General features: G+C 30.3%; 1 protein-coding gene across 1 annotated transcript; it reads left to right on the forward strand.

Annotated features, from left to right (window-relative positions):
• The first annotated feature begins 5,435 nt into the window (after positions 1–5,435).
• LOC130451887 (ATP-dependent DNA helicase pif1-like) lies at positions 5,436–6,248 on the forward strand. Its single transcript, XM_056791241.1, has one exon. The coding sequence runs from the start codon at positions 5,436–5,438 to the stop codon at positions 6,246–6,248; it is 813 nt and encodes a 270-aa protein (XP_056647219.1).
• The last annotated feature ends 5,178 nt before the right edge of the window (positions 6,249–11,426 follow it).

The raw sequence follows: 11,426 nt of genomic DNA on the forward strand, positions 1-11,426 counted from the left end.
TGTTATTACATCTATTAATTGCGATACGTCTGAAGATAATGAATTTTCTTATAAAAAAGACAATGTTAAGGATAAAACTAAGAATAGCAAAAGAGTTTTGTTAATTGAAGCACAAAATATAGATATTCAGAATCATTATTATACAATTTCTTAAGGAATTACGATTATTTGTATTTACTAATAACTCCGGGAGTTTTTTTTCAAGCCCTTTTCAAGGTAAGTTTATCCTCAAACTTAAGATAATTTACCAATACCTTCCATTTGTACCTATACATAGTTATTAACCCCTAATTTCTCATCCCTTTTCTTTCCAAATCAATCTTCACACCATCTAATATCTTTGGATCATTATTCTCGATCATCCAACTTTTATTTTCATTCTCTTTTTTCATTGTTTCTTACATAAATGTAACTTTTGACTTTAAACAGCCCCTCAAAAAAAATTCGCAAGCAATTAAATTTGGTCACTTATAACCTATTTCGTATTTTCCAAAATTTAAAAAAAACTCGGGGGGTACATGATAGATTTTTACTTAAAATTCGATTATAACAGACTAAAAAATATTTTTCGTACGGATGTTTGGTACAATAAACTCTAGTTGTAGAAAAATCTGCGGGACTTTGAGCGGTAAGGGATTTTAAATTATTATAACTGTGTTAACGAGGGAAACTATTAGCTTTTGTATGCACAACTCCGCGCGCGATTTCCAAGGCTGTTGTGCCAGAAATATACCTGTCCACAAAACTGAATTTTCCCACTATTGTATGTTAATAATCATGTCGGGGCAGCGATCAAAGCACTGCTACTAAAAGATATAAAAAAGGGAACTTAAGTTTTGGATATACCTCGTAGTATTCAAAGCCTCATGATATTTCTGACAATTCCGAGTTTGATCGAAGATTTTATCGGATGAAGATAAAAAATTAATTAAAGTTTGGAACTGGTTATAAAACGACGACGCAGTCATTACCATTTTTAAATTACGCGATCAAAAAAAAAAAGAATTAAATACTTGACGATTCTTGAACAGAAAGAATTTTTCAAATTTCATAAATGTTCATTTGTAGATTATTTTAACCTACGAACTTTTGATTTGAGGTTAACTCAATAATAAAATCACCGCGCGTTGTTCAACACCATCCATTTTGATACTGAATTCGAGCTTATGACGTTATTAATCTTTATTTTTGATAATGAGGACAGTTGAGCTTTTGGACTGTACAATTTATCTCGAAATAATGCTTGAAATTGGACTTTTAATTAATTAGAGAGAATCCAAAAGAGCTGTTATCAGATCTCATCCTTCTAGAAAGTTTTCTCAAACACAGCTTCGTTTACCATGTGAGTTTTTCCAAAAATAAATACAATAAACGGCTATAAAAACTTGTTGTTTGGATTTTCTACCTCAAGTTGTTTAATCTATACTTAACTTTTTTCATGATAAAAAATATTATTAAGAAGCTTTTATATTTTTTCTGGGAATTGTGATCAAATAACTTATAAATCGTGCGAAAAAGAATTAAATAAAAAAAGCTGGGTTTTGAATTTATAAAACAACTTGTCCAGGTAAACATCGAAATACTTAATTTTCAGAATCAGTTGATTATTAAAAAATATGAATAAAGTTACAATTGATTTTTTAAAAATTAGAGAAAACTTTGTAAGTAAATAAATGAAGTTTCCGTTTCCGTTTGTTGATATATTATTAGAATGAATTTTACATTTAACGAATAGCACTTGTCAAATCGTTAAGCAGAAAAAGCGGGCATTTCAAATCGCTAAAGCATCCCCAAAGAATATCGAGTTTGTGTGTGTTTTTGCCCGTTTTCCAAGGATAAATTCGAAAGAGAATTTTCTCATGTTTCAATACGAAATTACTTGTAATGCTAATTCAGATTTATTATAAAATTTCGTTTCTATATACGTGTATTATAACAAATTTCAATCTCAAGACTTCCTCGAGGAGCTCCATATTCAAAGCATCTTATTGTTTCCCATATGGGATTTTACGATGGGTCAGGTATAGGCCCAGACTTGGACCAAGTCTCCTAAACTTGGTGGGACTGTGATTCAAACCTGGTTGGGCCTAAGTATAACTATCATTTATGTGTCCCAATAAAGTTGAGCTAAAGTATAACTATTATTTATGTAAACCAATAAAGTTGGGCTAAAGTATAACTATCATTTATGTATCCCAATAAAGTTGGGCTAAAGTATAACTATCATTTATTTATCCCAATTAAGTTGCTCTAACGTTTTTAATAAAGTTTTTTTTTGAGAGTTATTCACTACGCATAACATCTTGCGGTGTTTTATTCTAATATGATTGGAGGATTTTAGTGGGAAGTATGGAACACCCAAAATGTTTTATTTTCATTGGTTGTTGTTGATTTATCTATGTCAAACGATTTCAACATACTTTCGTCCTTTTTTTTTATTTGGTTTAACTTTTTTTACTTCTTTTTTATTTACTTAATGAGTCTTTCTCGCGCGTTTTCAGTTTGTGGATTAACGAAATGGGTTATGTGGATATTTTTTTATTGCAATTCCACTCTCCCAGTTCTACCATAAGATTACTTAGTTTAGGAGTTATTCCCGACGCCGTTTAAGGGGATCATCGTCAGAAAATAACTTTTTTTTATCTTTTTCAATCTGGACTCGCAGAATATGTTACCAATAAAACAATTGTCGATGTGATTACGAAAGTAAATATATTGTACGAAAAGAATTTATATAAAACGACGATTGTTATAATGATAATCCACTGAAATGTTTACCTTCAGTTTTTGTAGACGACAACATGGTTATATAAACGCGAATCAATCAGTGTATTTGTGAATGTTGTGGATTTAACTGAGGAAGATGTACAAAGTATTTTTCAAGATCAAAAATCGATAGTTATTCTACGAGATCCAAAATCGATCAACTTTATTGAACAAAATTCCCACCTAGAGCAGTTTTTCCATGACTTATGCGACAGGTAGAGGCTAGGGGATTACTATTAATGGGGAAGTGCAATTCCGAGGAATCAGCTACCAAGGCACGTCTTTCCCGAACAGAAATTCAAGATCAAAAAGGGCTCATCTTTTTCTTCTCGCATTTCACTTAAGTAAACAGTTTTATTTAGAACATGGTCCTGTTTTGTAGTTAAATCTTCCATTCCATCGACGTAGAGATGGTTTTCCTTTGGTTTTTTAACAATTTTGATAGATTTTTATTTGAAACCAATTGGTGAGTCGAAAAATAGACTTTCGTCTTAAGAGACTTTCTGTTTCAATTAAAAACCAAAATTTGTTGGTACAAACTTCATTTTTCCAAAAAATGATGAGATTCGTCTTTAGAAACTTTGTTTTTTAAAAAGCAAACCAAAATTTGACTTCGGGAATTGCCAATTCGATAAAAAACAAAATTTGTCTTTAGAAACTTTGTTTTTCGAAAACAAAAATATATTGTCACAAGAGACTTTCTTTTGCAATTAGAAACCAAATTTTGTTTGTAGAAACTTTATGTTTCAAAACAAACCAAAATTGGTCTTCAGAAACTTTGTTTTTCGAAAATAAACCGACATTTGTTTCTCAGAACTGTCGTATTCGAAATAACAAACTAAATTTGTTTATAGAAACCGTTTTTTCTAAAAAGAAATTGTCAATTATCATAAAAAAATATTGGTGGATTTCTAGGAACCAGAAATAAGTGGACTTAGGGAGAGATACATTACCTATAAGGAAAATAAGATCCGAGATTATTTTATATATCAAAAAATACATGTGAACGTCCATTTGCAAAATAAAATAATTTCGACTATCAAATCAACAATAATTGTATTCAATGATCTAATTTAATGAACAGTTACAACAAAATTTCTCTGTAACACAGTTTATAAACTCGACGAGGAGGTTCACCTTTTGTTTTCCATTTCCAACAGTTTACAACGTAAAGTTTTACTCGCCGTTAGAACTTCATGTACGTCCTGGAAAAAAAAGGGAGACATGAAATATACCCCCCACCCCCCCAAAAAAAATACGTTGCGTAAAACATTCCGGATAAAAAATTTATCAACGAGGTCGTTTTAGAGAAATTATCAATGGAGTGGGTGCTCCCACAAGTACCTAGCCTGACCTAGAGATGGCGGTAGTTATTTGAAAAATATTAGAAAGTACACAATATATACAAAACTTTTATTTGAAAGGCATTAGCCCAAATAATATGGAAGCTGAACTGAATTCTACGCTGGGCGAGATTGCTAGTTCGTTATAAACAGTAAAATATTGTGTAGCAAAGTTTAGACGAGATTTATTAATGCCATATTACAACTGTCAATCCGGCACTGTCTATTCCTTATATTTTAAGCCACTTTTTTGGACATTCGAATTTCATTGTGTATTGAAACGCTTTGGGATATTTTGACAATCAAAACGATTACCACTCGAATAACCGATCATAATCGATTTTTAGCCAATTACCTTTCTCAATTCGTAAAACTGAATGAATTATTATGTTTTAATATCTTAATATATATAAATCTCGTGTCACAATGTTTGTCCTCAATGGACTCCTAAACCACTTAACCGATTATAATAAAATTTGCACACCATGTGCAGTTCGATCCAACTTGATAGATAGGATAGTTTAAATCTCAAATTATAGTCGCAATTTTAATTTATTGCTAATTATTCGTCTGTTATTATTTGACAGTCACAATTATCTGTTAACTCCAAATGATTCTAACAGATGTCGATACCTTTCGACTGGGTTGAGTAAGTAATCAATAGATGGCGCTGCTATGGTAAATCTACGAACGTGTCATATAAGCTACATTTTCACAGCATAATTACCACGTGTTGTTGACGCTATAAAATTAATTAAATTTATTTTGTAGTGAACGAAATACCGCATAATTCAATTATTTCCACTTTTTAAATTTTTGGTGTTAGCATAGCCGGCCACGTGTTACTTAGACTGAAATGTTAATTGAATTCATATTATAATGAAGATAATACAGTGAAATTAATCCTGCTTTTTACTTATTTGTGCTTCATTGATCAAAACTTTATAATTTAATTTGAATATATGTATGTAAGTATTATCACATAATTATAAAATTTAATTAAAATGTCAATGAAAAAATGATACACAATTTCCTACACTTTTTCAATAGTTGTACAAATATTTTTTTTTATTGTTTTTATTTAATCTCTATTAAAAATTATTTAGCACTTATTATTTCAATGTGCTATGATAACAAGTTTTTCAGATTTTTTTTCTTATATTTAAACGATTAAATTAGTATTTCAATTCTTATTGAAATTATTATTTAAACTCTATAATTTAAATATGTACATGTCAGTATTATCACATAATTATAAAACTTAATTAGAATGATTTTCAATTTTTTTTTTCTCAGTGTGTTGAAACACTTCGATTGACCATAAATATGCGAGTACAATTGCAAAATGATCCATCAGCACAAATATTTTCCGAACAACTACTAGATATTGGGAACGGTAAAATAGAACTGCAACCAAATACGCAATGCATTAAACTACCAGACAATTTTTGCACTGTTGTTCAGGATAAAAATGAATTGATTCAGAGTATTTTCCCGGATATACAGAATAATTATTTGAATCATGAATGGCTCAGTCAACGGGCGATTTTGGCAGCCAAAAACGTTGATGTTGACGAAATTAACTTCCAGATACAACAGTTGTTACCAGGCGATCTGATGTCTTTTAAATCAATCGATACTGTTGTTGATGAAAATGAAAGTGTAAATTTTCCGATTGAATTTTTAAATTCATTAGATATACCTGGAATGCCACCACATAATCTTCGATTAAAGATTGGTTCCCCTATTATTCTCCTCCGTAATTTGAATCCGCCTCAATTATGTAACGGTACGCGTTTGGTCATCAAAAAGATCACCGGTAACATTCTTGAAGCAACCATTTTGGCTGGGAAGTTTAAAGGAAAAGTGGTTTTGCTGCCACGTATTCCGATGATACCATCAGATTCTACCATACCCTTCAAAAGGCTACAGTTTCCAATTCGTTTAGCTTTCGCCATGTCTATAAATAAATCTCAAGGTCAAACAATGTCCATTTGTGGTTTAGATTTGGAAAATCCATGTTTTTCTCATGGGCAACTATATGTTGCGTGTTCACGTGTTGGGAAACCGTCGAATCTATTTGTGTTAGCTAAAGACAGGTTAACCAAAAACATTGTGCACCGATTGGTGTTAAATTAAATTGAAATTGAAAGTATTTATAATTCAAAAAAAGAGACATTAATGTTTAAAAGTTTAAGACTGTCTGCCTTGCCTACCTCATTCATGATGTTTAAGCGTCACATGTTATTTACTGTATTATACTGTAATATACTTATTTGTTATAAAATTAAATGGAAATAATAAATCTGATAAATTTTTATTTTGTATTGATTTCTGCTTAATATCAAGTGTAAGAACATTTTAATTAATTGTGTTCAACGTACTTCCCCTTCAAATCTCAATCCAGTGAATTTGTATACCACCATCAACATTTTCGTCTTTGTTCGTAAATAATTTCATTGTACTAAAGGGTTATAGTAGTAGAAAGTCAAATAAGGAGATCACCATTTTTTTTTGTCAAATACCATCTGTGTAAATAAGCATAGTGGACTCCGTGTCTGATGTTCTTTTATCGTTCCTCTTAGATTGTTTACTATAATGTAATATAACAAAAACTTCAGCCACAGCAACGCGTAGCCGGGTCAGCTAGTTTGTTGTATAAAATTTAATAATCAAACTTTCTATTGGATATTGTTTGTTTTATTACGAATTCGTGATGTTTTTTTATGACTTTTTGAAATTTAAAATATCCGTTTTTGACTAGCAGACATCACAACATATCCTGCAATTTCGGTTTTTAATTCATTACATATTGTTTATACGAAATGTACAAGTTTATTTTGATATACAGCGTACTGCAAGGGAATTATTTATAAAAAGCAGTGGCTATATAACCAAACAGACTGAATACATTGTTCACACCGATATAGATTGACGCGCGTTTCAATAACCAAGTTATATCATCTTCAGAAACTGAAGATAAACTGTTTATTTTAAGAGCATTTAGGCCCTCGAAACCTCCCGCATAGATTTCTAATTTTTCGAAAGCTTTATCTGACTTTTGTATATGTTTATTTAATTTCTTATTTTTTAGACTTTCTAATATGTTCCTACTTCTAAATTTTCTTGATTTTTGGAGTCTTTTATTTTGAAATCGTCAAATTTTTATTAGTATTTCAAAAAGAAATTGTAATAATGTCGAAAAATAGACAAAAATCATACTAAATATGTAGTTAGTAGTAAAAATTTAATAAAAGAACATCTAAAAACGTACAAAAAATATACAAAAACAAAAGGTAACGTGTAAGTCTTAAGAAAAATATTTAACAGTGCAAAATTTATTTTAAAAAATGATATTTTCGTTGTTGTTGAGTTCCAACCCAAAATCCATCACCCTCTATATATTGGAAACCAAAAAAAAAATCAAAAACAATTGCTCATAATGGATACAACAAATTTTTAGAAAAATATAGAAAACCAAACACGTTCATCGGTTAAATAATCACTCCCCGATTCACATCAATTTGCTTTTTTTATGGTGCACGCGCGCTTTTTTTTATTTATTTTCCATGACACTTTTCCAATTAGAGTTGATTGGTTCGTGTTTATGTATCCATCTTTCTATAGGGAGAGGAATAAATATGCATTTTGAATAATTAAAAATGTAATAAAAAAACTGGTATACATTTTATCACAAAAAATATCCAAAAACAATAATGCATGTAATATATAAAACATGGAAATTCGTAATAAAAGTTGCAGACGGTGGTAGAATGAAGCTGTTAAAGTAACGACGATGTTCAGAAAATATAATTTTGAATAATGTTCAAAAAAAACAACAACTTATATATATATATATTTAAATAAATTTATTCATACAATCTAAACAACAATCTAAATTTTCAGAATCATTGTCTGGTTTTTCTTCACGATTAGAAGTATCAACTGCGTCTTCATCGAAAGCTACTTCTAGTTGAGGTACTGTCGTATCTTCGTTATCGTTTTCAATAATAGTACCCAGTTTAAGATCTTGTTTATAACTAGTAGGTTTGCTTAACATTATAGGTACATTCAAATCTCCAACGCTTCTTTCAACTGGACTCACGAATCTAACGGTTTTCTTCGATTTAGTTATTATCGGTTTATCGATGTCGGTCAACGTGGAATTCACCGTTTGATTCTTCTTTATAGATTTAGCGAAATTACTATAATGTGAAGGTAATTTACGGATTACGCACGATTTACTTTTAGTTATAACGATCGAATCGTTGGTATTAAGACTTTTTCTACGTAAAGAATGTCTTGGTGATACAAGAGGTAATTTCTCCAAAAGTACTATGGGGAATGTACATTCCGTTTGCGTGGAAGTATAGTTGGTTGTTCTTCTTAATATATTCATGTTCATTATTATAGTAAACGAATCAGTGATTATGACAGGTGTCAAAACAGATCTGTCAATTTTGATATATAAACTGTCAATTATTGTTGTAGAACTAGATATTAGAATGTGGGCTTTTTTATGTAAAAAGCAAACCACAAATTTCGGTTAAATTTTGAGTTTATGTAAAAAAAATATTGAAATGAAAGTTATAGATCTTTTAATTTTTTACAACTTTTTCATTTAACTTTTTTCTATAAGACTTCTATAAGACTGCCAGAAATCGAGATAAACCGTTTTTCATCGAACTCTTATTTTTTTTGTTCCAAATATTATCAACCAAGATTTATATGCTGATGAATTGTAAACTTTTAATACGAGGGCGGTTCGAATATAAGGTAATAACCTTCACTGGTTACATATTTTTGGGATTTCTTCAGAAGGTTTTTGATCCTTAGACAACTCGGACAAACTCCTCCATCAAGCTTCAACATCTTCGAGAGCTGTTAAGACTTGATTCGGAGAGACGTTAGTGATTCTAGAACTACTGAGAATATCGACAATACTCCATCTATTAGTATAACAACCAATAATATGAGTAGTTCAATTGATTCTTCGCCAAATTGGACATTGATCGCTGATTCTTCACAATTGCAACCAGATTTTGTGAAATTAGGATAAAACAATTGAATTATCTATGGAAACTCTAGTTAGAATTACACTTTGATTAGAAAATGTTCGCCAAAAGCTCCTGGATTAGAATGTTTTATGACTTGTTGAATAACCGTCGATCAGATCCGGGTATTTAAATTTCTAAAGATAGTTTATATTCATATCATTATATTTTTAATTTGGATTGTAAATAAAGTGAGTTTGACTCATATTTTGGATTGATTGATGTCTTATACCTTGTTATTTTTAAACTAAAACTATTTAGATGATGTTTCTGTTTGCCATTTAATAGTAGAATTTTTCAGAAAATGGGAAAGTTTTGAAATTAAGAAAAGTTACTTCACACACTGACGACAAATATCTATAGGCTTCTACAAGATATTTGCCAACAAAAAAAAATCTTCATGAGGAATTATGATGAAAATCGAATATTGGAAACTTTTTGGTGTGAAAACTCTCTAATTGCCGTGGTTAAGAGACGCCGCGTTTGGGGTAAAACTTAGGTAAATAGTCAGACCGAAAATTACGAAGTTTAAAGAACGAAGTATGTTTTCACGGCAATTACAATTGTTTACAACTTCATATCATACTCTAAAATGTTCATTATGTAGTTATAACTTTTCACTTTTTACTGTTCTGTAAAGGAAAAAAAATCCTATTCTGTAGGATCAATTTATAGAAGTTTTTATGTAATTTCAATATCAAAAAACATGTTTGTTTAGACCGTTCCATATATGTACGCAAATCAAATTAGTTTTTCACATAAAAACACAGTCAACCACCTTATTTTAATTTTTCTTTAATATCGTACAAGTTTATTTCGATTTTTTTTTTGAAAATAATTTTTAATATTTTCATAAATTTATAAACATTACATCTCTAAATCAATTCAGAGCATTTTATAGTTTTCATTTTTCTGTAATTACTACAACTGATGATTAAAACATATACGTCTCCAACAACACAATCATTTATTATTTGTTTGTTTTCAACTAATTCGTCGTTTTAGATCCAAATTTTAATATAGTTTATGGAAAATGTTTCCACTTGAAGAACTAACCGTTTCTTCTCAAAATAGGGGATTATTAATGAACATTTTTCTTCTGCAAGTGAAAATTTACATCTTGTACTATAATCATTTAATTCCACTTAGAAAAACGATTATTTAAGTTGAACGCTACTCACATGTATTTTCTAGTTGTAGGGTATGGCTCCATGCAAATTGAAAAAGTATATGTCATGTAAAATTGAAACTAGTCTACATCGTCTTTTGCTGACTGAAAAGGCGGTTCGGAAACGTGAAAAAACTTTATGTTTATATATCAACATCCTTGAATTTCTTTACTAAAGTTTAGAAAAAAATATTCTTGAATACGACATCCTAAGAATTGAATTACAACGTTATGTAGTCAACCAGAACGTTCAGAGACGGAATTAGCAAAAAAATAACCAAACCTGAAATATGACTTTAAGGAAACTATTAATGTATCAAATACTCTGAAAATCTGGGCAAGCAGCGGTTAGGGCTCTAATATCTAAACTACTACCCTGCAATGGATTCCGGGACACACTGTATTAGAGGGTAACGAAATTACTGACAGAATCTCTAAAATAGTAGCAGGCATATCCTTTATAGAACCTGAATCCGTCTGTGGTATTAGCTACAGAACCATAAAGAAACCGTTGAAGATGGTGGAAGATAGACGTTAATGGGACAATCTACGCAGGCAAAACTCTTCCGGAAAGTTAAAATCAGAGTAAATATGTCGAATGTAATAAGAAAGGTACCTAGAAGTTGCTTGATGCTCAATCTATATTCTTTGGAGGTGTTAGATATCACCAGGAAGCGTATGGAAAAGAAGACGAGGATCTGTAGAAATCCCACATAAAGATAGGGTTCCTCAGTATGTATTTACATTAGTTATCTCGAAATCCGGAAAGCCACCATTCGGACTCCGGGAGTCCGTGGAGGATTTCAACACATTTATATAGTTTGTAGACTTTTATTACTTTTTTTGGGGAAATCCATTTATTTTTATTAGTATAAAAAAGAAGAAAAATATTTCATGGTTATAATAATTATGTAATAATAAATAATCAATTGTAAAAAACAAAATATTTTTTGGGGCTATTTTAGTTAAATTTGACATTATCGCGTTCGTATGTCAAATATTGATATAAATTCAAAACCGATATGTCTAGGTTGAGAAAAGAGAAGCGTTGCTTTTGCGATGCAATTAAACCGGATCCTTTGATTTATAAACGCA

The sequence above is a fragment of the Diorhabda sublineata genome, chromosome Y (genome assembly GCF_026230105.1).
Source record: "Diorhabda sublineata isolate icDioSubl1.1 chromosome Y, icDioSubl1.1, whole genome shotgun sequence".
Classification (NCBI taxonomy): Eukaryota; Metazoa; Arthropoda; class Insecta; order Coleoptera; family Chrysomelidae; genus Diorhabda; species Diorhabda sublineata.

Bases quoted from the DNA above. Each gene is read 5' to 3' on its own strand.
- LOC130451887 (XM_056791241.1), top strand. From the start codon at position 5,436: ATGCGAGTACAATTGCAAAATGATCCATCAGCACAAATATTTTCCGAA.